General features: G+C 55.1%; 1 protein-coding gene across 2 annotated transcripts in view; it reads left to right on the plus strand.

Annotated features, from left to right (window-relative positions):
* The window catches only part of VANGL1 (VANGL planar cell polarity protein 1), a 43972-nt gene that overhangs the window by 10310 nt on the left and 6046 nt on the right, over positions 1 to 27616 (plus strand). For both annotated transcript variants that reach the window (XM_070396291.1, XM_070396292.1), the window contains exons 3-7: positions 6703 to 6835; positions 10794 to 11401; positions 22955 to 23088; positions 24521 to 24653; positions 25702 to 25936. In XM_070396291.1, coding sequence (XP_070252392.1) covers positions 6703 to 6835; positions 10794 to 11401; positions 22955 to 23088; positions 24521 to 24653; positions 25702 to 25936 — 1243 coding nt within the window. The remainder of the gene's footprint in view (positions 1 to 6702; positions 6836 to 10793; positions 11402 to 22954; positions 23089 to 24520; positions 24654 to 25701; positions 25937 to 27616) is intronic.

Below are 27616 nucleotides of genomic sequence, written 5' to 3' on the forward strand. Positions count from 1 at the left end.
ACCAGTGGCTGCAGTAATGCGATGAATGGCCTTGGCATTTAAGCCCCAGAGTCAAAGGCCACAACTGGACACCACCCAGAGGCACACCCCTGTGGTCCAGCCCCGCGTGGCCTGGGAAGGTGACCGTAGCGGTGCCTCCCTGACGGAGCAGGTCCTCCTACCAGCAACTGGGTACAGATACACCCGCAGAAAGGTCCGGAAGGATGCTCTTCCGGCCGCCAGGAGTGTCCGCCACAGGGAAGGGGCGGGACACAGACGGTGACTGACGGAAGACTCATGTCTCAATTATCTTTCTGTCCTCATTCAGTCTTTGCCTAGTGCAGCGGTTCTCAATCTGTGGGTCGTGAACAATGAAAATACATCCTGCATATCAGATATTTACATTACGATTCATAACAGTAGCAACATTACAGTTATGAAGTAGCAACGAAAATAATTTTATGGTTGGGGGTTACCACAACATGAGGAACTGTATTAAAGGGTCGCAGCATTAGGAAGGTTGAGGCCCTAGTGCAGTGATGGCAAACCTTTTGAGCTCGGCGTGTCAGTTTTTTGAGAAACCCTAACTTAACTCTGGTGCCGTGTCACATATAGAAATTTTTTGATATTTGCAACCGTAGTAAAACTAAGATTTATATTTTTGATATTTATTTTATATATTTAAATGCCACTTAACAAAGAAAAATCAACCAAAAAAATGAGTTCGCCTTGTCACCTCTGACATGCATGTCATAGGTTCGCTACCACTGCTAGTGTGTCTTTTGCCATTAAAAATATGAATGGAACAAAAGAGTAAAAGGACGGTTAGCAAAGATTGTTTAACGACATTGAAAACATGTTCGTGAGGCCATGTTGTAAAAAACAAGATTCACAACTTTGTATGTTATCGAGCTCTATGTTCTTGTGATAAGATGAATGTTAACGTATTGACCGTGTCCATCTGTGGGGTTATTAGGGATCTGAATCCGTCTCTGGGATTATTAGGATCGTGGGGATATTTTTTCTTAAACTTTCATAATTCTCTGAGTTTTCATGTATGGCTGTTATAAACCTAAGAATTTGGGGGGAAAGTTGCATTGAAGGCCAGGTAAGGCTCCCGTGATAACAATGTCATCACAGACTTCACCCAGTGGGTAAACATATCAAATTAGTTAAAAATACATACTAGAAACAGCTCTTTCAAAATAGCGCATCTTTGGACCTGTCTGGAAAAAGCAATTTCTCATCCATGGGCCAAGCTTCCCTTCCCCACACCACAGTGATGGAGCTGGACTTGGGGTCCCCGTGGTGTTCGGAGCTGAATAAGGGGGACACCTTGCAGCCTTCTGAGGAGAGACCGTCCAGTGTCCTTTATCTACACGCATGTCCTGCGTCAGGGCCCCTGCTCTGCTGTGTCCTCAGGCCTCTTGGGGCCCCAGAAATTGATCCAGGACTGCCGTGCCTGTGCAAAAAATTAAAAGACTGTAACTTTGCATGAAAAGAGCACGTAGGACCCTCAGTACCTCTAGGACTCATGTGGAAAGTACTTCGCAAACGCTGAGACAAGCTGACGCGTTTAATGAATTAATCAGGGGATGTTACCGAGCGCCTGCTCGGGGAAAGCTGCGGGGGAAGGGTTGGCCATTAAAGATTTATGGGTCACTCTGGCTGTTTATTTAGAATGAGCATCGCCCACCTGTGGTGACTCTGTCTGAGGGCCCGTGGGGCGTGTCACTGTGGAGCAGGCGACAGCCGGTGAGGCCATAACAGCACCCTCCACGGCCAGCCGTGCCAGCAGGCCCCGGGGCCAGCCGAGAGACTGCCACCCAGCAGTGTCCCTGTGCAGGCCGCCTGCTCAGGACTCGAGGGGAATGGGATGGAAGCGGAGGAGAGGGGCGGGCCTTGCTCTCAGGGTAATTTCACTAGACCTTCCACCGGAGAGGTACCAAACTTGGGGTGCACGAGGACCCCGTGGTTAACTGGGGAGGGCGGCTGGGTTCCAAGCAGATGACAGGTGACTCTTTCCTAGCAAAGAGGTCAGTGCGCTGGTTTTGCGATGTCTGCCCTCTCCAGAGGGTGTCAGTTAACTTGCTGGGAAAATGGGGTGGGCCGGCCTCGCCAAACCTTTGGGTTCGGAGCCCCAGTTCCCTGAGTTCAGTACAGCAGCGGCCGGCCTTGTTCGGGACCACTTGCAGAGTGCCCGCTAGGACATCGGTCCTCACCCCGCATCCTCCCAGCCCACCCAGCACCGTGGGCAGTGGTACCCCCATCCCCCAGGTGGTAAGACTGAGGCCCAGAGGCACCACGATTTGTCTGAGGTTACAAGGCTAGTGGGTGCTGTAGGCAGGTTCAGGCCCACTGGTTGGCCCTTGGGAAGCCCGCCCTCTCCCCTGGGCTGTGCAGGAGTAACTGGCAGGGGAAAAAGAAAAGGAAATGAAGGGTAACTCATGTGACTGATACGCTAAAACGCATTGTCCAGAGGAGGGCTGTGGAGCGGTGGGGGACGGGTGGCTTTGTTCCCAGGCCGCAGAGTCAGTGGGAGAGGAAGCAGCCGGGCCCCAGCCGTCAGCAGACAGAAAGGGCAGCTAGTGGGTGGTGGTGGAGAAGGAAAGGGAGGAGTCCCCGGTGGGGCTGGCTTTCCCCAAATAGAAAGACAAACAGCAGACACAGCGCCAAATCATCTTCCCAGGAAATGCCGACTGAGTGGGACCCGGCGGGGACTCGCCAGGGATCCTGGCTGGGGGGCCAGGGGTTTGCAGCCGCCGCCAAGGGCTCAGCTGCAGAAGCGCCTCGGTAGGTGCGTTCACACACGCACAGGCACAGACAAATGCCGGGCCCTGCGTGCCCTTGCCTGCTCCGCCCGCCTCTCGCGCGCACACGTGCACAGATGCGCTTATCTTGACTCACACAGGCAGCTGTTGCATGGAAACAGACTCGGCGATAAAGACACCGGATTCCTGTGTGACACCCCTGCTCGGCAAAGGCAGGCACACAGGTGACCCGGCCCGCTCAGGCGGAGCTGCGAACACCCCAGGGTGCACGCGTTTCTCTTGGGTTTGGTCGCCTTACTCCCCGTCTCCTGTTTGCATCCCCTGATGGTCCTCACTGGGAGCCCTGCCCAGGGGGCGCTGGGCACTTTCCTGGAGTTAGGGCATTGGGCGCTGTTGGGATGGGCGTCCGGGGCCTGGGCATTGAGGCGGCCGCACTGTGGCTTGCAGCTCTCTAAGGGAAGCGCTGGCCGGTGTTGGACTTTGCTCTTTAGCACCGGCTCAGAGACCCTCCGGAGCAGGCATTCAGGACCCTGCTTTCCCTAAAAGCCTTAGGGCAGTTCTTGCTCCCTTGACACAAGGACAGCACAACTCGGCCCATGCTGAGCTGCTAGGACAATCGTTACACTCACTTGACTGTGCAGAGGAAGCTCTCGCCCTGCGTCCCTCTGTCCCATGCATGCTGTCCTGTGTCCCTCTGTCCCATGCGTGCTGTCCTGCGTCCCTCTGTCCCATGCCCGCTGCCCTGCGTCCCTCTGTCCCACGCCCGCTGTCCTGTGTCCCTCTGTCCCATGGCCACTGTCCTATGTCCCTCTGTCCCATGTACACTGTCCTGCGTCCCTCTGTCCCATGGCCGCTGCCCTGTGTCCCTCTGTCCCATGCCCACTGTCCTGTGTCCCTCTGTCCCATGCCCGCTGCCCTGTGTCCCTCTGTCCCATGCCCGCTGCCCTGTGTCCCTCTGTTCCATGCCCGCTGCCCTGTGTCCCTCTGTCCCATGCCCGCTGCCCTGTGTCCCTCTGTCCCATGCGTGCTGTCCTGTGTCCCTCTGTCCCATACCCGCTGCCCTGTGTCCCTCTGTCCCATGCCCGCTGCCCTGTGTCCCTCTGTCCCAAGCGCGCTGCCCTGAGCCCTCCTCCCAGCCGCCTCCACCTAGTGCTGGTTTAATAAAGCAGCCGCTGGACATTGGGACACCGTACAGCTGAGTGTCACACCCATGACTGAGCCCCTGCTGTATACAGGACACTTCCCCGACAGGCCGACTTCCAAGCAGCTCGTCCAACAGCCCCTTCCCCAGGGGCAGGTGGTGGGAGAGCCTTGGGGACCGGTTCCTGGGTCACCTGGGGCGCTGGTGGAAATGCAGTTCCTGTTGTCTCCCTTCCAGAGGAATCCTCTGAGGGTGGCGCCAGCGAGTCTGCACCCACACCCGCACCCCGTGGCTTCTCTGCACTGAGTTCTGAGAAGCGCTGGTTTGGGGTTTCTGGCTCTGGGGATGAGAAACCCCCCTGGGTGATCAGATGGCTCTTCTCTGGCTTACCCCGATGGGACCAGAGGAACTGAGGCCGCCGCATCTCTCTGGGTACTGTCGGGCCTTCACAAGTCAGGCTGGGTGGGTGCGGTTGGAGTGATGGCGGGTCCCTGGGAGGCTGTTGCCAATCTGCTGGTTCCCCACCTGCTGTCTGCCTGGGGCAGCCGCACTCGGTGGAAGAATGTTGCTTTCCGCTGGAATCTGTGCAGTCGCAGGATTTGACCCATGGGACCGGCGATGAGGTGGATGGGTGAGGCCTGCATGTGATGTGGCTGATGGCAGAGAGAGCGACAGAGATGAGAGTGGGTGGGGAAAGGGAACAAGAGTGAAATCGGACAGGAGGCTCCTGGTCTGGCCTGGAGGCGGGGGACCCTGGGAGCAGCGGCTCTAGACTTCGCGGGAGCAGTTAACTCTGGCAGGTGGGGATCTCCCCGGTTGTTTGTGGGTGTCACAGTGAGTCCTTTGCAAGTGATTGTTTTGGGCAGAGTGTTGGCCACCCACTCCGCGTCCTAGGCCACAGCCCGTCGTGATTCCTAGCAGTAGCTTCAGAGGCATATTCACAGCTGTGCTAGTTCCTCGGGTATAGGGTGAGGGGATGGGCAGTAGGAATGTTCATGCTGCAGAATCTCCTAAGGCTTCTCAGATCAGTGCAGCATAGTGGGTATCAGTGGAGGCAGGGAGCAGGCCTGGGTTCCGATCCCCCTCTGCCACGGACTGTGGCTTTGGGAAGTCACTTTAACTCTTTGAGCCTCAGTTTCCTCGTCTGTAAAATGGGGATAGTAATACTGGCCTCAAGGTTATTGTTGGGGTAGAATGACATTAATACCACCGCGCACTCAGTAAAGTGCTCTAAGAAGTGGGGTGGGCGTGGAGTAGAGTGACTGGCAGTGACTCTCAGATCTCTGGGCTGTTTCCCCGGTTGCCTGGCTGACATGAGCCGAGTTGACCAGAACACATCTATTGCTGGACTCTGATTTACAATAGATGTAAGTAACTTAGAGATTAGAGTCGCAGAGTCAGAAGCCTCCCAGCTCTTTGAAGGGCTTAGCCCATGCTGATCCTCGGGCCGTCCTGATAAGGTAGGAGTTTGAACAGGACGCCTGCATGTGGTGTTGTTAGCTAAGTAGTAGATTAATGGAAGGTGTGCTGTGGGGGCAGGAAAGGGTGTGAGGGTGTGTTGATGGCTCATTTTACAATTCTTTCTGCCAAGGTACACACTTTGCCCTCGGCTAAGAGTACTAGCCATAATGATAGTAGCTACACCTACTGCCACACCCCTGTCCTCGGCTCTGCCTACACGACCTCTGAGGTAGTATCATTATCCCCATCTCACAGAGCAGGAAACGGAGGCTTTCGGAGATTGAATAACTTGTGCAAGACCCCACCTATAGTAGGGGCAGCACCGAAGGGTCCCCAGGGTCAGCGGTGCCATGCTTCTGTCCCGCCTGGAGACCTGTGAGTGAGGACAGTGGTTGGAGGAGGGAGGGCTGATGTCACGGCAGCCTGTGGACAGGAGGTTGAGGGAACTCGCTCTTGGCTCCTTGGGTTGCGTTGACTGTTCCCAGTCGGGGTGGTTGATGTCCAGGCTGTGACCTCTGAGGTTTGCACAGTGGTTGATTCTTTTTGCAGTTTCAGGACTGACCCACAGCAGGTGCTCACAGTCACCCGGGGAGACCACCCAGGATTAATATCACCCAGCAGCCTGTTGTCCTTTGGACACCTGAACACACACACACACACGCACGCACACACACGCCACACACACACACATGCACACACACACACACACACACACACACACACCTGGGCATCATTTGTCCCAGCTTCTGTTTGTTTCTGTGGCTGTCTTTGAGTTCAGCTGGACCCTGTGGGAATGACTTTTAGTTTGAAGTTGTAGGAATGAGGAGTAAAAGATTCTCTGTGCTGGTTTAGAATTTCCTTTCTTCTTGTCCAAAAGGTGTAGGGTGACAGTGTGTCCCAGATTTTTTTGGACAGAGCAAAGCTTGACGATTTTGCAGTGTTGTCCCAATCAAAATCAGAATCAGGGCAGAGGCGGGGCCTAGAGAATAAGTTCAGTCAAATTGTAACCAAAGCGAGGCCGTCATTTCACCATTACAATGTGCCTTAGCTCCACAGATTCTGAAATTCACAGTTAGGCTTTGAAAAAATGTGATCACTGTTGATGGAGGTGTAACAGTCTTTGTTTGGGGTCCTGGAATAGCAGGAAGGAAATGCTAAAATCACCCTACTCCTTGTGGGGGAGGAGGAGTGGCGGTAGGTGGGTATTGCCACTGTGTGTGTGTGTGTGTAATTTTCCTAAATTCAAAGTGAAATTTACAATATATTTGAAAGAAATGAGAGTTAATTAACATGGGATAAATGTGCTAGCTGATGATGTTCTTTTTGTGTGTGTGTGTGTTTTTTTTTCAGGGAGAGAAATAGAGAGAGGCACAAATCACCCCGGAGCAAAGATGGCAGAGGATCCGAAAAGGCTGTCACCATCCAGGCGCCCACCGGGGAGCCCCTGCTGGGGAACGACTCCACACGGACGGAGGAAGTTCAGGTGAGGGTCCAGGGTGGTCTGTAAGCTCACGGCCCCTCCATCAAGGCTCTTTTCGGCAAATGTTTTCCTAAGTCTTGTAGCGGTAGGTTCTCTTGGGTTTTTACCTTTATTTTTCCAGCATGTTAACTAGTTTATCTGTGTCCTGTGGTTTCTTGTTGGTCTTACGGGCAGCCTGTGCTGCCATTGGCCAGCTTGCGGGCGCTTCTGAAGTGCGGCGGGTGGGCCTGCTATGAGTCGTGTTGGAAAGAAGCCAGCTCGGCTGACACCGGGGCAGAGGAGGGAGAAGTGTGGGCTCAGTGTCCGGAGACTCATTGCAAGGGGAACAGGATACAAGAGGAAAGGACCCTCCTTTCGGAAACCCCGAGTCCTGTGGGGAGAATAGCGGGCGGTTAGGGCAGCCCTGAGTGAGCATCACTCCTGGACGTGAAATCGATCGGGGGCGGCGTGCTTAGATGCCGGGTGGGAAAGAACAGGTGGATGAAACCGCCGTGCGACACACAAAAGGCCAAAGTGTGTCCGGCAGGTTGGGGATGGGCAGCAGTCTGTGGCTCGGGAGCGCCAGGGCCCTGCAGCGGGGAGGGGTCTGGGACACACGAGGATGCATTTGCTCCGTCGGGAGCAGCAGCTCCTACATCCAGACGCTGCTCCCTGCTCAGGAGCGCGGGGGCTCTGCCTGTGGGCCTGGGTCCTGCCGTATTTAGGAAAGGCTGGAGATCAGGATTTTATGGGAACTCACTCAGTGTTTTAAGTACAGCGGCTTTTGAACTGTCGCGGGTCCACTTACACACGGATCTTTTTCATTAAGTAAGGACAGTCCTGGGAATGTGTTTTCTCATCCTTACGGTTTTTTGAGTAATATTTTCTCTAATTTCCTTTATTATTAGAAAACAGTATATGATACATATAACATACAAAATGTGTCTTCATTCTTTGGGTTAGTGGTAAGGCATCTGGTCAACAGTAGGCTACTAGTAGTTTAGTTTTGGGGGAGTCAAAGTTATGTGCAGATTTCGACGGAGCCCCGGGGTCAGTGTCCCTGACCCCCACATTGTTCAAGGGTCAGCTGTTTTGGTAATTTATGAATTTTTATAAAACATTGTGTGGGGTCTTCTCTCTGGGCCCCCACTCTCCGGCAGCCCATCTGACTTAAATAAACATCTGAACTTACACTCAGAAAAATGTGTGCATACCCTCCCCAGCTTGGGAGATAGATACATGTCCAGCCTGGGCCCCAAATAACCCGGTGTGTGCACACACAGCTGTAAGGAGGTAGGACTGTGGGAGAAGTCTCTGTGTGTGTGTGGGGTTGCACAGATGTGCATTTCTGAGCAGGTAGATGGGCTCCTCAGAGCAGACAGGGTGCCCTTGGGACCCAGAGCTGCAGCTGCGGGACGAGGGTAGGGTGTGTCCAGGATGGGTAATGTCTGTAGTCCTCACTCTCTCACTGCCCGCCGTGGCTCTGGGAGGGCCAGGGGGCTGGAGGGTTGGAGGGGTGGTTGGATGGATGGGGCCACTCCTGAGTGGACCACCCTCAGTGCCACAGGGGTCCGTTTCCTTCTAGATGTGGATCCAGAGGTGCTGATGGCCCGTGCAAAGGCACTTCTTCTTTGCAGCTTCTCTACGCCTTGTAGCTCCATTGGGAAGCTATTGGTGTTGACACCAGGATGACGTGATGGGAAATGCACTGGGAGGCTGTACTCAGCTGCTGTGTGACCTTGGCAGTCACCTTGGTGGGCCTCAGCTTCTTCCCTGAAACTCTAGGAACATGGATTCGAGGGTCTTCGATCCTTTCTGTTCCAAGAACCTCAAACTTGAACCAGACAGCCCTTTAGCCATCTGCATTTTTTAGGCTCAGATGTGCACACATTCTTAACATGGACAGGGATTTAGTTAGCAACGCTTTGGCATTGAGTGTCAACCGAAGACTAGGCCCCGTAAACAGTGTGGAGTCCCGTGTCGCCCTCACTAAGAGCATAGCCAGGTCAGTTATTTTAGGGAGCCCGTGAGCTCACCCCGGTGTGGAAGCAAGGTGCCATCTTTGAATTTTCCCACCTGCTTGTGATTTTGTTCTTTTTTAAAAACTGAAATAAATTTATACACAGAGACATGAACAGACTAAAGGGTACAGTTTGGTAAACTTTAAGAGCTGAATAAAACCCATATAACACATACTCCTATCGATAAATGTATTTCCATTGCTCTAGAAAGTTCTCTCAGGTTCTTCCCTGTCTCCCCTTGCCCCCTCTCCAAGCCCGGCTTTGATTTCTGTCCCTGTCAGTTAGTCTTGCCTGTTTTAGAATTTCATGTCAGTGGAATCACATTCTTTTGATTCAGACTTTTTTTCACGCAGCATCATGATGGGAGATTTCTCCACGCTGTGGTGCGTTTCCGCAGTTCCTCCTTCGGGATTTTTGCTGAGTCGTGTCCCAGGGTACAAATGTCCCACAATTTGTTACTCGTTTTCCTGACCGACAGGCATTTGGGTTGCACCATTTTGGGGCTCCGATGAATAAAACTGTGAAAGACCTTCCCGTACAAGTCTTTTGTGGACATATGTTTTCATTTTATTTTGATAAAAACCTGGAAGTGGAGCTGCTGGGCCATACAGTGAAGCATATATTTAAATGTATATGGAAGCGCTAGGCTGGCTTTCAAGAGCGATTTGTGCGCCTTATGCTTCCTCCAGCGATGTCCGAGAGTCCTGGGTGCTTCCTCGTCTTAAATGGTCCCTTCCCTCATGGTGTGTGGCTTCCGTCGCTTTCCAAACTGAGGAACTGTCTCTTCACAGGCCAGGCCCTTCGCCCCCTACCCCGCGCCTTGCCGTGGCCTGTGCATTTTGTGAATCCAATTTCTTATCCTTACTAGGTTAGAGGTTATTGTTCAGTCCTGAGAGCTCTATCTTGCAGATTCAGTTGGTAAACTAGATTTTTTTTTAAGTTGGTGTCTTACACATGAATTTCCCTCCGTCTGACTTTTTCCCCAGTTAAATCCCACACACGAATCCCTGAGGCCCACCCCTGGACTCCATGTGGCTTTTCATTGCCTCCTTCTCTGTTGTTGCTTTTCGGGGTGGAGTCAGAGTTGCCAGCAAAATAGCAAAATTGCTTAAAATCCTGACAACTGGGTCTTGTTCAATGAAGACTCTTGGCTGTAACTAGAAACCACCTCAGAGTTAAAAAGAGAGAAAGCAATAAAGCAAAAGGCAGACACGCCGTGATGATCCTGGTACCCCCGGGCCCTGAGGTTCAGCTTGCCAGGAACACGTGTGTCGTGGGAGGAGGTCTAGCTGCCCTGGCCAGAGTCGCTGGATTTGCTTAGCTTGTTCCTTGAGAAGCGTTGCCAGGGAGTGCTCGACGCTGGTATTTATTAAATGGGCCTTGGGAACGTCACGGAGCTCCAAAAACTGTGTGTCCTCGCTGCAGGTAAGCCTTGATCCGAGCAAGGAAAGTTCCCTTCGATGCCTTTCGCTGGGTGAGCTACCGGAGGGCCCTTCCAGAAGGTGGGCTTGTAGCCTTCGTGACCCAGGCATGAGTGGAGAACAGGAGGAGGGTTTTCTCCTTGTGCCACAGGTGGGCCCTCCTGTGTTAGTCTAACAAGCAACGGGATTGGTTAGTGCAGAACAGGTAGCCCCAGGCCCCTCCAAGCCTCTCAGGGGACTCCAACAGGGAGGGGGTGATAATCACGTCATTATGAGTCACCCAAACAAGCCAACAAAAAGGTCACATTACATTCTCTCTGTTTGTAAATAGATACAGTGCATTTTGAGAAATGTCCGTGATGATTGTTAAAGTTTAAAAAGTCCTGTATTGAACGTGTTAAGCTTTGATGTTCTAGGAAGCCCAGGCGGGTGGGTCGGTTCTGCAGGTGGGACCTCCCGCCCACCCACCGTGTCCGCAGGTGGCCTTTGCAAATGACTCGCTGCGTGCGGCTCTGCATCCTGGTTGTTTTCTCCCGTCAGGATGACAACTGGGGGGAGACCACCACGGCCATCACCGGCACCTCAGAGCACAGTATCTCACAGGAGGACATCGCCAGGATCAGCAAGGACTTGGAGGACAGCGTGGGGCTGGACTGCAAGCGCTACCTGGGCCTCACCGTGGCCGCGGCGCTCGGACTCCTAGTCTTCCTCACCCCCATCGCCTTCATCCTGCTGCCCCCCATCCTGTGGAGGGACCAGCTGGAGCCCTGCGGCACCATCTGCGAGGGACTCTTCATCTCCGTGGCCTTCAAACTCCTCATCCTGCTCATCGGGACCTGGGCCCTCTTCTTCCGCAAGCAGAGAGCCGACCTGCCCCGGGTGTTCGTGTTCCGGGCCCTCCTGTTGGTCCTCATCTTCCTCTTTGTGGTTTCCTATTGGCTCTTCTACGGGGTCCGCATTTTGGACTCCCGGGACCGGAATTACCAGGGCATCGTGCAATACGCGGTCTCGCTGGTGGATGCGCTGCTCTTCATCCATTACCTGGCCATCGTCCTGCTGGAGCTCAGGCAGCTGCAGCCCGTGTTCTCGCTGCAGGTGGTCCGCTCCACCGACGGCGAGTCCCGCTTCTACAGCGCGGGGCACCTCAGGTGAGCGGGGCGTTCGGGAGTCTTCAGCGACTGAGGGGCGGTGACAGGTGCCAGGGCGCGGGCTGGCTCTGACTCAGGTTTGGAGAAGAGCTGTGTGTGTGTGTGTGTGTGTGTGTGTGCACGTGCGCGCGTGTGCTTGGTGTTCGTGGACATGAACTGTCCTAACTTAGGGATTTGGGGTGCAGTTGCTGGCTGTTATCCAGGTCGGAGTTTCGTTGGGCCTGGTCTCAATGTTGGTGGCACCTCCCAAAACTTTTGGCGAAAGGGAGAAAGGATGCCCAGTGAGGGCTGCTGCCTTTGCCCCTGAACTTGGTCTGTGAATGATGGACTAAGTGATCAGCGGTTCCACTTGCTCAGAATGGTACACCTGGTTTACCCTGGCATCCCAGTGGGAGTACCAATCGTTCCTGTTCTGTCCACTCTCAGAGGTGCCCTGGTTTGGGCAATAAATTACAAGGTCGCCCCGGCGACCCTCCAGTCACGAATCAGTGCAGCGAAGGGACCCCAGGGTTGGGTGTTTCGAAGGTGCATTCGTGAGAACAAGTTAGAAATACAGGGAGATGTCATGCTCTAAATCTGTGCATTCTACCTAATTATCGTGCGGTTAACGAAAAGAGCAATAACCATCATTCATTTACTTAATGTTATTTTTATTCATCCCAAGGTAAGCGTTTTATGTAAATTGCCCTGGTTAGTCTTCAATTTGAGTATTATTAATCACTGTTACCGATGAGGAAAGGAGCATTTGGGGAATTTAAGTAATTTGTACAAAATAATATGGCTGTGGTTGTGGATTCGCCCACACGGCCTGACGCAGGGCCGGGTTAATGTCCGCAGGATGGTGTCTCCCGCTCTGTGTTTACTGGCCTATTCTTCCGTCTGTTTCCTTCCACAAACCATGACTCCCCGGGCGGGGGGCTGTGTCTCTGCATCCTCGGCGCCCGGCCTGGAGCACAGCACGCTGCTGGCAGTCACGTGGTTACACACTGGAGGAATCCCCCGGGCTGTCTGGCTTTGCCGATGCGTGTAACCTGCTTGGCACCTGGTCGTCACGTTAATTGTAGCCGTCACTGCTGTGGTGCCGTAGCTGCCAAAAGGCACCTCAGTGGGTATCAGACCAATGGGCCTGGTCGTGTTTCTGGTTGGGGCCCAAGTACGTCACCCTGGAGTCGGGTCACCCTGCCCACCCCCTCAGTGCTGGCACGCACCCGCTCGCACCCCTCGGGCCCAGCCTGCTCATCCTGGACCGGGTGGCTTAGGGTTCAAGGCCGCGGCCACACCGACCCATCGCAGGGAAGCAGTTCCCATCCACGTGTCTGTGCAGTAAACCTGCATTTCGAGTCCTCTCGGGTGCCTGGGGGCTCTGAAGGGAAGTAAGACCTGCAGCATGTTCATCGCAGACACCTCACTGTCGCCGTGTTTCACGTTGGGCTCGAGCAGACTTGTCTACACCCCTGTGCTGGGCAGAGCCCGGGACTGGGGCCCCGAGACCCAGGACGCTGCTCTCAGAGCGCTGTTCTGGAACTGCCGGGCTCTCGGCCCCCGGGAGTGGTGGACAGTTGCTGGCTCAGGCCTGGGCCAGGTGATGGGAGCACAGGGCGGGCGAGGGCATTCGATGGGGGCGCAGCAGCCAAGTCGTGGGGAGCAGTCTGCCTCAGGACTGGACAGGCTTGGAGGCAGCTGAGGGGCGAGAGGGTCCCTGGCTGGTCCCAGTAGAGGTGAGTGATTGGGGACTTTGTAAATACAAGCAGCCGAGGCGCTGGCAGGGAGGCCCGCTGGGGGTTTGTGTTTTGGCCCCAGCCCTGCCTCATTGGTGTGAATCCCACCTGCGGAGGGAGAAAGGGAAGGGAGGCTTCTCACCTTAGGAAATCAGGTGATGGGCTACCTCCCCTCCAGGGCTCCCCGTCACTGGGGGACATGGGGGGGACCAGCAGAACAGCCCAGGGCAGTGTGCCTGTGAGTGTTCGGAAATCAGCAGTAGTCCTGGTACCGTGCCCAGAGCCCTGCGGGGGTCGACCTGGGTGGGAGGGGCTGGACTGATTGCGCCGTGGGGCCCGCAGGCTGGCCGCCAACCTCTCCCGGTGTCCTCGCCATGACCAGCAACCTCCCGTCTGTACTGCTGACCCTGAAGCATTAACCCCAGGCAGACGCGGGAGCTCCGGTTCCCAGCAGCCCCGGGAGGCCAGGGCCAGGGGGTCCCAGGATCTCCTCGCGCCTCCTCTCCAGGGCCCTTCGTTTCCCTCTCCCTCCCTCCTGTGGAGACCCTGGTTATGGGGCGGAACGAGGGCTGGAGGAGGGGAGACCCTTTATCACAAGTAGAGCCCTCGGGCCGAGCCCGCAGCCCTGGGGCCAGTCAGGAGCTGGGGCAGCCTGGCATCTCCCTGCAGGCACTGCGTGGGCTCGGTCGCCCGCCGATCCTCAGGCTAAATCTGGCCCAACCCAGCGGTGGCTGGAAGAGTCGCTTGTGCCAGAAATACAACTTCTAAGCCCTTTGTAAAGCGTAGAAACCGGGGAGGGGGTCAGAACAGACAAGAGGGAGCCCTGGGGTCCCAGCAGCCGGTCCTCCGCCCCCGAGGGCATCACAGGCCTGCACGGGCCTTTGTGCCCGTCAGTCTTCCGCAGCGGCGACCCGTGGGCCGGGGTGCGGGCGGCGGTCGGGTCTTTTTTGTTTTGTTTCCAAAGAGGATTCTGTTGAATGGACTGAGCTATTTTGGAGAGTTGTCTGAGGAGCGCCGATTCTTCAGTTTCTTAGAGAAAATCTGCTTCTTGTTAGCGCTCATAAAAGGTCCTTGCAGGGGCCCTGCTGGCCGGCAGGAACGGAGTCCTGGCTGATTTGAAATGTTCGGAAACGGAAAAGGTTATTGCACAAAGTGAGATACTATAAGGAGAAAGAGAGACTTCCTGACCTCTGCCCAGCGCCTTAGGGATGTTCGATCTCATTTACTCCTCCTGCCCCCAGGGGTGGGGCCGGCGGTGGGTTCGGCAGGCCTGGGCCGGGTAATGGGAGCCCTGTATAGGGGAGGGTCCCCAAGCCGAAGGCTAAGGGGCCTGGGCGACACGCCCTGCTCCTTGCTCCCCACAGCACCCCGGCGTCTCAGCGTGTTTGCTTTGTAATTGTGCACACATGTCACTTGTCACTTTTCTTGGTTCCCTTCTCACAATGAGTTGCTAACTTTTCTAAGACTTCACCAAAGACTGTTGAGTTTTGATCTGACTCTTTTGGGGAGAAATCTAGAAGAAAAGAGAAAAGAGACTAAAAATGGCATTTAATTATCCTGATTGATAATTTCTCCATTTTGAAATCTTTAAAGGTTAATGCTGTGACTCCTGGCGTGTAGAAGCTAAGAGTAACAGACTGAACCCAAGATGTAGGACAACCCTAACCGTTACCTAGTCCTTACCACCTGCCAGGCACCTTCTAACCTCTTAACGTTAACTCATTTAATCCTGAGAGTCCTGTGAGGCCCACACTGTTAGCCTCACTCTGAGGCACCGAAGAGTTGAGTAGGTTGTCGGTGGCCATACAATTCGTGGTTGTCGGAGCCAGGATTGGAACCCAGACTGCTTGGTTCCAGAACAATCTTAACTGTTTCACCACAGTGCCTCCGAATGGGTATGTCCGTGCTCCCGTCACTGCTTTAAGAGTGCACGCAGGGCCCTGGCGGGGAGCTCAGTTGGTTAGAGTGTCGTCCCGATAGGCCAAGGTTGGGGGTTTGATCCCGGTCAGGCACATACAGAATGCACACATAAGTGGAACACCAGATCCATGTTTCTCTCCCTTCTCTCCCCCGCCCCCCTTTTCTCTCTCTCCCTCTCTCTCTCTCACTCAAATCAATTTTTAAACAGTGCACAGAGGAACTCATAAGCATTTTTGAGCGCTTCCCAAGCGCCAGGCTGGGTGCTACTTTTTACACATTATTCTGTTTCGTTTAACTCGTCGCTTTGGGGCTGGGGCGGAGAGAGCGGGGATTGTCAGAGATTCGGCCTTGTGCTCTGCATCGTTACTAGCCCACTGGTTCTTTTATCCAGTCGGTGCGCGAACAGGCCCGGGCCTAGCAACCACGGCAGTAAGGTTGAGCCTTTGCTCCAAGCGCTTTAGCTTCCTGGCGTGTCCCTTGTCCCAAAGAAGACCTATTTTTACCTATTGCTGTAGAAAGCCACCCAGAACCTAGTCGTGGAGAGCAGCCTTTCATGGTTTTATTATGATTTCTCCCCGTTCCGTGGGCTGGGCTCAGCAGCGAGGGCCTTCAGTTGGCCTGGCTGATGGTCCCTGTGTGCTTGCGGGCCTGGGGCGGCGGCCGGGCTGGGCTTCTCTCCCTTCCCAGAGGCCCCCCCTTTGGGGAGTAGTTCCTGTGAGGGCAGCTGAACTGCTCCGGGCTCCCAAGAGCACAAAGCAGGCGCTCCCCGGCCTTTTAGGGCTCAGCCCTGGACCTGGCCCAGCACGACTTGCCCTGAATTCTCTTGTCAAAGCAAGTCCGAGCCCCAGCCCAGATGTAAGGAGAGGACTGTGTGAGGTGGGGAGGGCTGGGAGGGATGGTGCCTTGGGGTCCACAATGTGGCAGACCCCCACAGCCGCCTCGGGCCCTCATTCTCAGAGTTTGTGTGTTTCTTTTTTTAAAACATGTTTTTATTTATTTCAGTGAGAGGAAGGGACAGGGAGAGAGAGAGAGAGAGATAGAAACATCGTTGATGGGAGAGAATCATTGATCAGCTGCCTCCTGCATGCCCCACGCTGGGGATCGAGCCTGCAGCCCGGGCATGTGTGCTGACCGAGAATTGAACCGTGACCTCCTGGTTCATGGGTCGACGCTCAACCTCTGAGCCACACTGGCCGGCGTGTCTGTGTGTTCTTACTCTGCGTGTAGTGCTAACAGATTTACTTACTGACTTCTCTACCTCACAAAGTCCAGAAGCAGCATCTTTCAAGTGGGAGGAAGAGCTCTGTAAGGAGGTACATGAACTCATTGAAAAGTGACGGCCGACCATCCTCAGCAACGAGAGACTGAAACCGCAGAGCAGGGGGAGCCCTCATCCCCGCCCTCGGGGCAGCCTGTCCATCCACAGGGACCCGTTCCGTCGGATATTCACGTCGCTAAAGCTCATGGCGTTGGAGGCCTGCCAGCGCGTGTTCACTGGCTTTCTGAGCACGCTCCATTCCTTGAGACAAGAGTGTCTTACAAGTTGGTATTGACCCTGGACCTTTTCTTCAAGGGCCTGGTTACTGATCACAGACCCACCCGTGCTGTCAACGAAGTGATTCTTGGCTTGCTTTTCAAGCCGCAGGCGTTCACAATCGTGCGTGACTGTAGCCCGGCTGTGTTGGAAAGAAACTGGATGGACTGAACGTGTCTCCCCCACTCCCCCAAAGTCCACAGGTGGAGATCCAGAGGAGGGCGCCGTTACTGGATCATGAACGGGCCGTCCTTGCAGGGAAGTGGCAGAGAACTCGGCTGCTCTGTGCTCCTGCCCAGCGTTCGGTGGCAGGTAGAACTGAGGGACAAAATTGGGTACTTAGCTGAGGAGGTTTGCAAGCAAAAGATGGGCGATGCAGCTCAGGTTCTTCTTAGTCCTTCTAGTAAAACGCAAGGAGATTATAAAAATTGCAGTTTACCCAGCAGAGATGAGGGTAAAGCACAGTGTATAGCACGGCGCTGGGACCATCATGTAGCACTTTACAAAGTGTGCCCCCTGATAGTTCCATATCCGCCTGGCACCGTCCATGATTATTATAATATTAGTGACGTTCTTCCCTGCGCTGTACTTTACATCCCCGTGACTGTTCTGTGACTACCAATCTGTACCTCTCGATCCCGCCACCTTTTTCACTCAGTCCTCCTCTCCCTCCCCTCTGGCGACCGTCAGTCTGTTGTCTGTATCTGTGAGTGTGGACCTGTTTTGTTGGTTCGTTTATATTTTTCTTTAGATTCCACATATAAGTGAAACCCTACAGTATTTGTCTCAGCCTATCCAGATTGAAAATAATAATAACGATGATGATGATGATGATGATGATGATGAAGGGTGTCCTAAAGGGAGCACCCAGGGCGTGGCTGGCCAACCGTTGATAAGGAGATTACATGGGTGCGAACCCGGGATGGAATCACCCCTTCAGCAGAAGCCAGGAACAAAGATGAGCTTATCCCAGTAGCAGCAGGGTCAGCTGGGACCAAGGACGCAGGAGGCAGGTGGGATGAAGCGAGGCTGCTAACAGGCTTTATCAGGGGAAAATGGACTTCCCTCCCTGTGGGCCCGAGGGTAGAGCATTGAACCAAAGAGGGTTTTTCTCAAGACTTAATATCGATATACCATCTATGTAGGAGTTAATATCTAATAGGTGCTGGGCTGTGACCTTGCGTGGGACCCACCGCCCCTTTCTCCTTTCCACTTCCTCCCTGTGGGAACGGGAATGTCCGGCCTGTGCCTGGTCCACCTGGGTATTCTGGAAACATACAACTTGCCTGGTTTCCCAGGTTTGCAGTTGGAGAGGAATTTCGGCTCCTATGCACTGCGCCTCGAGTCTGTGATTCTGGGTCAAATGATGTCCAGGACGGGGATCACTGGGCTGTGGGACCCCTCGCCCCCCATCACCACCCATGTTCAGAACCAGTATCCATGGTCTAGGAGGAGCCAGCACCATGGGAGGTGAAGTTGGGGAGCGTTTTTAAAAGGCCATGTTATTTACAGTCATGGATTCATAGACAGTTTCCTTTTCAGAAATGTGCGTTCTGTTTCATTGCTTTTTAGTGGAGATGCTTGCCGGTCCACACCCCCAGTCCCTAAAAACGCAGAGGACAAACGTGACTCGGACGCACGGAGTCGCGCCTGCAGGCCTCTGCTCAGATTGCTTTGCCGTGGGAGGATTTCGAAGGCGGGCAGAGCTGCTGCGTGTGCGCTGGGCCCGTGGTGCCTGTTCACGGTGGCTAATGAAGGCGCTGGGCACTGCAGCCTGTTTGCACAGCTGCCTGCTGGGGTGGCTTCCCTCGCACCGCGTCTGCCCCCAAGTGTCACCCTGCGGCCAGGGGAGTCACCCTGCAGAGTGAGGCCACGGAGGGGGGGGGGGGGCTGCTGCCCCGCCCATGGCCCTGTAGGAAGGATCCTGCGCCCCAAGTGGCATGCTGTTCATTTTCTGGAGGACTCGTGCTGCGGGCAGGGCCTGGCGCTCTGCACACTCGCCCCCGGCTTGATGGGTGTGACATCGTGTGTGTGAGAGGCTGACGCTCCAGAGGGCACAGGGACAGGCCCTGCTCTCCCTCCCTCCAGACTTCTCGCTGTGTGCCCCTCTCGTGCTTCCTGGGCCGGAGGTTCTGGTGTGAGTAGGCCCCTGGAGCATCCTGGGAGGGGCTGGAGGGGCTTAGCTCCCATCTCCGTCTCCTCCTCAGAGAGCCCTGAGCAGGTGGTTACCTTTGATGCTTATCTGGTTGGTTCCACACAGGAATGCAAAGTGTTGCGAAGGCTGGATTTCCATCCCAGGGCAGTGCAGGCCGGGGCAGGCTGTCGGGGAGGTGGCAGTGTGGTGCGGTCTGTGCCCCGGCCTAGAAGTGGGGCTGCCATCGCCAGACCTGCTCCGTGTGTCCCCCAGTTGTGGGAGGTCTGCCCGCATCTCTCTGCTGTGGGAAAGGCAGCCCGACGGCCGGCCAGCCGTGACGGGATGGACTCCGAAGGAGGCTGTGTCATCAGTGTTGTCACCGCACTCAGAACCACCCACGGCCAAGAAGGACATGATGACCGCTCTGTGCGGCTCAGGTCCCGAGACCAGCAGGGCCAGGTGGCTGCATGTGGTGGTGGGATGCAGAGGTCTCCTCTGGGCATGCCCAGTGTGGGTTTGCTTGTATTCTTAGAGAGGGCATTTTCCAGGGTTACACTTGCTCACCAGACACCTAGACAGGGGACAGTACTGGGCACGGAGAGTGCCCGGGTGCTTCCCAGACTGCACTGTGGGGGCCACTCTGATGACCAGGCCCTGTTGCTTCCGCCTCCTTCTCACTGTCCGTGTAGAATGCTTCTGGCTTCAGTGGGGACACCTGCAGGGCTTGTCCAGAGCCCACCTTCAAAGCCCAGGCCTGGGACACGGTCCAGCTTGTGAGTGTTGATGCAAAGAACTCGGTCCCTGTAGTGTCCACGGAGCTGAGGAGCCAGCAGGAGGCACCGAGGGCCCGGGCAGCAGGACAGGACCACCGATCTGGGACCCGCAGGACGATCCGCCTCACGCCGCAAGGTCTCAGGCAGATGTGTGTGCGCCTCCTGCTTTCTCGAGACAAAGTCCCAGAGAAACCCAGCCCTTCCTCCAGCGCGTCCTGCCGTCTAATCAGATCTGTCTATAAACACGGGCAGATCCCAGTTTTTCTCCTCCCCGCTCTCACGTTCCAAGGTGGCCATTACCTGTTATCTGTGTGGGATTGTGTTCCCACCTCCCCGCCTGCAGCTGTAGGCGAACATTTTAATTAAAGGGCAGGAGCAGGAGATAGCGGCGCTCCTGAGCCGGGTCTCAGCGGGGGCGGCAGCGTTCAGGGGCGAATGACGCGGCGTCCCGGGGTTCACAGGAGTATTGCTGCAAACCGTCCTGGTGCTTTGTCAGGCTTATCTCCACGTCCAGGGCGGAGGCGGGCCTCACACCCAGCTGGAGTCTCGGTGACTCTTCTGGCGGGAAGCCAATCAGACAAAACCCAGGGCCCCGTCCAGCTCCCTCGGGTGGGAGTTTTCTCAGAAAGCTGAGTCAGCTTTCCCCTGGGGTCCTGCAGGGTAGAGTTTTCTCAGAGACCCTGGGTTCAGGCCTAAAATGCAGCCACGTGCCTTGGCTGGTTGCTCAGTGGTTAGAGCGCTAGCCTGCAGACCGAAGAGTCTCGGGTTCAATTCCCCGTCAAGAGCACATGCCTCGGTTGCAGGTTTGATCCCCAGCCCCAGGTTCAATCCCGGTCAGGGTGGATGTGGGAGGCAACCAATCGATGTGTCTCTCTCACACAGATATTTCTCTCCTTACCCCCTTCCTCCTTCCCTTCCACTCTGTCTCAAAATCAATGGGAAAAATACCCTTGGGTGAGGATTAAAACAATAATAATAACAATAATAATGATGATAAAATGCAGCCACGGAGCAGACACACCTCTCAGAATAGAGACAGGGCGGCCCCGAGACCTGAGTGGCCTGATTTATTGTTGGGGTCCTTTGGGTGTTCACAGCGGGCTCCCTCTCTCCTGCCCACACGCTCCCTCTCGTCCCACCCCGTCCTCCTCACCCTCACCTTAGCCCGGCCTTGCCCCTTACCTGCCTTCCGCCTCTGAGATCTTGTTCACAGCCGTGTGCCCGTCATTGGCATCGGTGGGCGCTCATAATCCACACTTGGCCCGTGAATGGAGGCGGGAGGCTGGTTACCGGGGTTTTCACGATGTCGGCGTCCGTAGGAGGCTTGCGGGATGGTGAGCACTTAGCCCGCAGGGAGGCCTTCGCTGAGTTGGCTCTGTGATGGGGACACTCTTCAGTGCTTTCCTGGCAGCCCGACCTCGGCATCGGCATCGGAACAGGGGTGGCTAAAACCTGAAGGAGCCCCCCCCCCCCCCCACACCTGCAGGGACGGCCTTTCTCCCCGCTCTGGAAGAAGTTAATGACATTTACGGGCCTGGATGAGCTCTGAAGCTTCATATTTCTGATTTTAATAGCATGTATTCATTTAATGGCAGAAGCCACAATCAAATCCAGGGAAGAGTGAATGAATAGGAAATCGATAAGGGTGTGTGTGTGTGTGTGTGTGTGTGTGCGCGCGCTGCATGTGCACATGCTTTTCCAGGCCTCAGGGCCTCATCTGCAAAATAAGATTTACATGGGAGGACACCTGTTTCCTTCCGGGATCGGATGGGCTGTCGCGGGAAGGAAGCGGTGGGTGGGCCTTAGAGAAAGGTCACTCAGGGAGAGTGCATTTTCCCTTCAGGCGGAGGCCGGTGCTATGGGGACGCTGTAAGGGAACTGGTGCGGGGGTAGGGGGTTTGGACTAGGTGGCCTGAGATTTCTTCGATTCTGTGACTCTGCTCGGGCGAACACGGACGTTCCCGTCACTGCGTGTGGAATACATTTTGTGATTCCGTGGGAGTGGAGAGTGGGTCCTGCTTTTATGCCCTGAGGCGGCATGAACATTCTAGCCACCAGCCAGCCCCACCCCTTACTGCAAAGCCCTCATCCTCAGGAACGTGACGTTGAGATGTGCAATCCTTTCCAGATGACCGATGCCTTCACTGGCGTCAGCCCATGGGCTCTTCTCAGCAGCCACGCGGGATGGTTGGTGTTGTCTCCGCATCACAGGCCAGGAGAGGGGAAACGGCTGAAGCAGGGTCCGGCCTGGAAGGCAGCCCTCGGTGCTGTTTCTGCTTTGCACCACGGATGCCTCCTCTTAGCGAGGCTTGGTTTTCAGGAGGCTGAGCGTTGGCAGGAAACACTGCATGAAAAACAGAGAGTAGCATAACTTTCTGGTCTAATAAGTCCCTAAGGAAAGCTATGCCGAGGCCCGTCCTGGCCCACTTCCTGTGATGGTACCTCCGTGGTGGGTCCTTGGTGGGGAGGGCGGGGCAGCCACACACAAGGGACGCACGGCTTGGCCTCCCCAACAGACTTGGACATGGAAGCTCGCGGTGCTGCCAGTACTGAGTGTGGGCGCCCTCCATCTCCACCTCGTAGTTACCTGTTGGCAGTTCCTCTTCTCTGCTCCTGCCCTGTCCTCCCAGGGCCAAGCAGGTGATTGGTTATAGGTTGCGGGCCACTGGGGCGATCTAGCCGGCCTGGGGGAGACGGGTGGGTGGAAGGAAGAGGAGAAATCAGCGTTAACTCACGTCTGCAGCAGCTTCTCCCACGTGCGCGCTGCCCCGTGTGGGTGTCGCTCTGATCTGTGGAGTAGGAGAGCCCAGCGTCCCTCACACGGGGCCAGTGGTTTTCAACCTTCCTAATGCTGCGACCCTTCAATACAGTTCCTCATGTTGTGGTGACCCCCAACTTCATTGTTACAAATTGAACATAATTAGAGCATAGTGATTAATCATAAAAACAATATTTAATTATATATGTGTTTTCCGATGGTCTTAGGCAACCCCTGTGAAAGGGTCATTCGACCCCCAAAGGGGTCAAGACCCACAGGTTGAGAACCGCTGCACAGGGCCATGAGGCCCGGGGACACGGCCCTCGGACCCGGGGAACCTGAAGCCATACCGTGCTCTTCCCCCCCTTAGCTCTGCAGCCATCGGTAAATGTCTAGACCATTTTGAGGTCCCCAGTTTCCTCTTCCGTAAACTGGGGAAAATAGGAAAGTTCTGTGTGGCCGAAACAAATCCCAGTAATAACTTACTCCTTTCTCAGCTACTGGCTGGATGGGTTATGGCTAATGGCACAGACCGGGCAGGGCACAACCATAGGACTTGGTTTCCTCTCGAATCCTGAAGACAGAGGTGTGGAACCCATAGCTTCTATGCGGTTACCCCTGGGCGCTGTGGTTTACCTGCTTCAGAAGAGGACCTGCTCATTCAACGAACACGCTTTGCATTAATCTTGCTCCCTCCCCCCACCTTTTTTTTTCAGTATCCAGCGAGCAGCACTGGTGGTTCTGGAAAATTACTATAAGGATTTCACCATCTATAACCCCAACCTCCTAACAGCCTCCAAATTCCGAGCAGCCAAGCACATGGCGGGGCTGAAAGTCTACAACGTGGATGGTACGTGCCTGGAACGGTGGCTCTGGGGGTGTCGGGGGGCAGTTGGGGCAACTTCCTGGCCCATCTGGTTCAACCTCCTCTCGGTGTTTGCCTTTGTGGTCCATTCTCATTTCAAAACAACCTCTCTCTCTCTCTCCCCCCATCCCCCTCTCTCCCCCAAACATTTTCTGAGGAATGTTGCTTTATGGTCTACATCTGTGGGAAGTTCATTCATTTTGGGATTTTTATGATTGAAAACAATGGTGATGTGTGTGTTTCCTGTCTCCTGCTGGGAACATCTTCCATTAAATAAAGCTATTAGGAAAGGGCTGCTTTTCAAAATGTGGATAAAGTACCCAAAGCAAAGACTCAGCCACCCAAACCCGTGAAGACTCTATAACTGTCAGTAGTTCAGGCCTCTGGCAAGACACTTCGGGCATTCCTCGGCCCTGGCCAGAAGCCGGAGCGAGCGGGTGGCGGAGGCCAGAGGCCAGGCTGGGACGCCAGAGCGAGCTCCTCCGGGCTATCAGATGCTTCGGCGCAAGAAACAGGACACGGTGTCATGTCTTGCTGGGCCGCTCGGGTCAGGGCAAGAGCTTTGCAAACCCTCCAAGAGGATCATGTTGTTAGCAAGTCAAGTGATTTATAGGTGGTGTCAGTTTCGGTGGTGATGTAACATCCTCCGCCTTTTTAAGTGGTGCTTTATTATTATTTTTGGCTAATGAGATGTGCACGCTCTCACGAATCCTGAAGGATTGGTCCCTTTCGCCTGTGACCTGAAAACAGCGAAAATTCCCACTAGCAAAACTAGTCATCGACCACGTAGGTGAAACACGAGACAGCTTGAGGTGCCTTGTCTCTCTGACAAGTCGAGGCGGCCAGTGGTCAGAGGAGCGAGACCAGGACTTCTGAGTCCGGAGGAACACGGGGGCCGTTTCACAGATCCTCAAGCATCACGTCTTTTCTGTGAAAGCTGTGCTGCCGTGAGATCCCAGCAGGGCCGTGTTCCTGTGTGTGGTCGGTGTCACTTGTCCCTGGACTTCACTCTCTCTCTGTCCTGTCCTCCCCTCCCTCTCTCTCTCCCTCCTTGTCCTGTTGCTGAACTGTGACGTTACGGCCGCCCTCGCGGCCAAGCGGGCCGTCCTGTAACAGATGGTAAGTAACATCTTCACACTCTGTGTTATTGTTGGCCATCGTCTTAATTGCTGCGCGTTCTTCATCTCCTTCCGAGTTCCTTTTCCCTTTGCACCGAGCAGATTGGGCCTCGGGGAGGTTCCTTCCCCTCGTGAGCAGAGTGAAGAGAAGCGGGGGGACCGCCCCCCCTCGAGGGGAGTCACGTTGGAGATCTGTGTCTCTGCTTCACGGGGGGTGGTGGGCGGTCCCGACAGACTGTGGTACCAGAGTTCTGCTCCGTGGCATTAAAACTGTTTCCTGCACCATCTTTTCCCCAAAGGCCCCAGTAACAACGCCACTGGCCAGTCCCGGGCTATGATCGCCGCCGCCGCTCGGCGCAGGGACTCGAGCCACAACGAGCTGTATTACGAGGAGGCGGAACACGAGCGGCGGGTGAAGAAGCGGAGAGCGAGGTACAGCGTCCCCCTGAGTGAAATTTCACTCCGAACATGACCTGCGTGAGCCTCGGGAGTGATCGTGCCGGGGTGTTTCTCAAACTTCTCGTGCATAAGCATCACCTGGGGGCTCATAGCACAGGCCTCGGGGCCCTACCCACGTAGGTCACTTACTATTCAGCAGCTCTAGGCCCAAGAACTGGCATTTCTTACCAGTTCCCGGCCGATGCCGAGCTGCTGGCCCACGGCCTGCACTTTGAGTGGCCCCATCCTGCACCCCAGGCCCCCGCTATTTCTCTACACCTGGTCCTATGAACTGGGAGGGACAGAGATGGTCCCACCGTGTGTGCCGGGCCTCTTCCTTCCTTCCCCGGGACTGCTGCGTGGCGGCAGGATCAACGGGGATCAGCCCGGCTCTTTGTAAGCAGCTTCGGCTCCACCAGCCCCGCTCAGAGGCGGAGGGGCCTTAGCGTGTGTTTCCCTCCGCTGTCCAGATAGAGCGAGTCTCCCGAGCAAGGCAGTGGTGGGATTGAGAACAGAGGTCGCCTCCAGGTCCCAGGCTCCTTCCTCCTCGCCCGCCACAGCCCCAGTTCCTCCCTCCCTCCCTCCCTCCATCCCTCCCTCCCTCCCTCCCATCCTCCCACCTCCCATCCCTCCCTCCTTCCCTCCCTGCCACCTCCTATCTCTCTCTTTCTCCTTCCCCTACCTACTGTCTAGAGCAGCCGTGGGCAAACTACGGCCCGCGGGCCGGATCCGGCCCGTTTGAAATGAATAAAACTAAAAAAAAAAAAAAAAAAAAGACCGTACCCTTTTATGTAATGATGTTCACTTTGAATTTATATTAGTTCACACAAACTCTCCATCCATGCTTTTGTTCCGGCCCTCCGGTCCAGTTTAAGAACCCATTGTGGCCCTCGGGTCAAAAAGTTTGCCCACCCCTGGTCTAGAGTGACAGCTAAGGGCCTGGGGGACCTGGGGGGAGCTGGGCAGGGCAGGAGGGCAGGGGTCCTCCAGGTCCGAGGACAGCTCTCCAGCCCCGCCCTGACGCCGGTTCCGTTGTCCCCAGGCTGGTGGTGGCGGTGGAGGAGGCCTTTATCCACATCCAGCGGCTCCAGGCCGAGGAGCAGCAGAAGGCCCCGGGGGAGGTGATGGGCCCCAGGGAGGCCGCCCAGGCCGTCTTCCCGTCCATGGCCCGGGCCCTGCAGAAGTACCTGCGCACCACGCGGCAGCAGCACTACCACAGCATGGAGAGCATCCTGCAGCACCTGGCCTTCTGCATCGCCCACAGCATGACCCCAAAGGTGCGCCTCGCCCCGCCCCCGGCCCGCACTCGGGTGTGACCGGGAGGGACCAAATCAGAGGCTGCTTCGAAGCACCGCTGATGGGGACGAGTGAGGCCCACCTGTTTTCTGGTCTTTGGGTGCAGCTGGCTTCTGGATGTGCCTCTGAAGGCCTCTAGAGTCGAGCAGAGAAACGACTTTCACGTAGAGACAGTACAGGTAGTGGTGAGGGGTCCTCGGTGGGTTCCGGAGCCAGGAACCCATTCTCACCTGCTCCTCCACCAACGGCGGCAATACCTTAAGCCAGCCGCTGAACGGCTCTGTGCCTCAGTTTCCTGTTCTGCAAATTGGGGATAATGCTGATATCCCCTTCACTGGGTTGTTGTGAGAAATAACGGAGTTCATTCGTGTGGCGAGCTCAGAACAGTGCCTGTTGTGTGGTAAGAACGCAGCAAATGGCTATTATTATCAGAGGCAGAAATGAGGCCAGCCCTCTGTTAGGCGTTTCGGATGTTGCGGAGTTCGTGTTACTGAATGGTCTTTGAGGTCATGATGTGAGCACACTTTTAGGAAACAGTCGTGTCGCTCGTGGAGGGAGGTGGCCAGGGAGACAAGATGGAGTCAGGGTTTGGCAAACGACCTCTCTCCAGACAGACGTGGGTCAAGTCCCGGTCCCGCCACTCATTGGTTTGTGACTTCGCGTAAGTTACTCTACACTCGTTTCCTCTTCTATGAACTGGGGGTGGTAACAGTACCCACCTGATAGGATTGTTGTGTGAGAATTACATTACGTGTGGCAGCGTGACACGGGGTAAGGGATCCTGGCCTAGAGCACACGTGGGACACTCGGGAGCTGTTGGTATCGGCCTGAGGGCCTGTGTTCCCACACTGTCCTGTACACACACGAACTACTGCTGGTTACATTCTCACTAACCAGTGACAACCTCAGGAAAGCAGATGTTCCGGGAAAGGACCATAGGTTTGCAGATTCTTTGACTTGCCTAGAAAACATAGTCAGCACCATCACATGTATCCATGAATATACTAGTACATGCAGGTGATTTGCAAAGTCATCTGTCCTAACTCCAAACAAGATGACTTAGAAGTAGAACAGCACTTATAGATTGTGGCATCTCCAGCACCTGTTGGACGTGGGCGACTCTGTTAGAATATTAGGCTCCAGAAGGGGGAATGCAGAGCAGTGAGGGCGGCGTGTCTGCGTGTGCACAGTGAGGCTGGGCCCCCCCGGAAGCAGGCCTTTCCCTTCCTGTGGGATTTTGTAATTTCCCACTTGCTTTCTTTTTCATTTCAAAAGTGTCTACTTTTATGAATTAGTAATAATAATATTTGTATAAAATTCCAAACATTAAAGAATAGAATAACGTACAAAGTGAAGTTTTATTCCCCTAGGGCTGTGGTCGGCAAACCGCGGCTCGCGAGCCACATGCGGCTCTTTGGCCCCTTCAGTGTGGCTCTTCCACAAAATATCACATGCAGAGACACATGTACAGTCTGATTGAAACTTCATGGCCCATGGGCAGAAAGTCGGTATTTTGTGGAAGAGCCACACTGAAGGGGCCAAAGAGCCCCATGTGGCTGGTGAGCCGTGGTTTGCCGAGCCGCAGTTTGCCGACCACTGCCCTAGGGCAAACAGTTCTTCCTGATAGCGTGGGGGGGGGTGCACGTGTGTGTGTGTGTGTG

Source organism: Myotis yumanensis, unplaced genomic scaffold, assembly GCF_028538775.1.
Source record: "Myotis yumanensis isolate MYYU_CA2020_CCGP unplaced genomic scaffold, mMyoYum1.0.hap1 SCAF_17, whole genome shotgun sequence".
Classification (NCBI taxonomy): Eukaryota; Metazoa; Chordata; class Mammalia; order Chiroptera; family Vespertilionidae; genus Myotis; species Myotis yumanensis.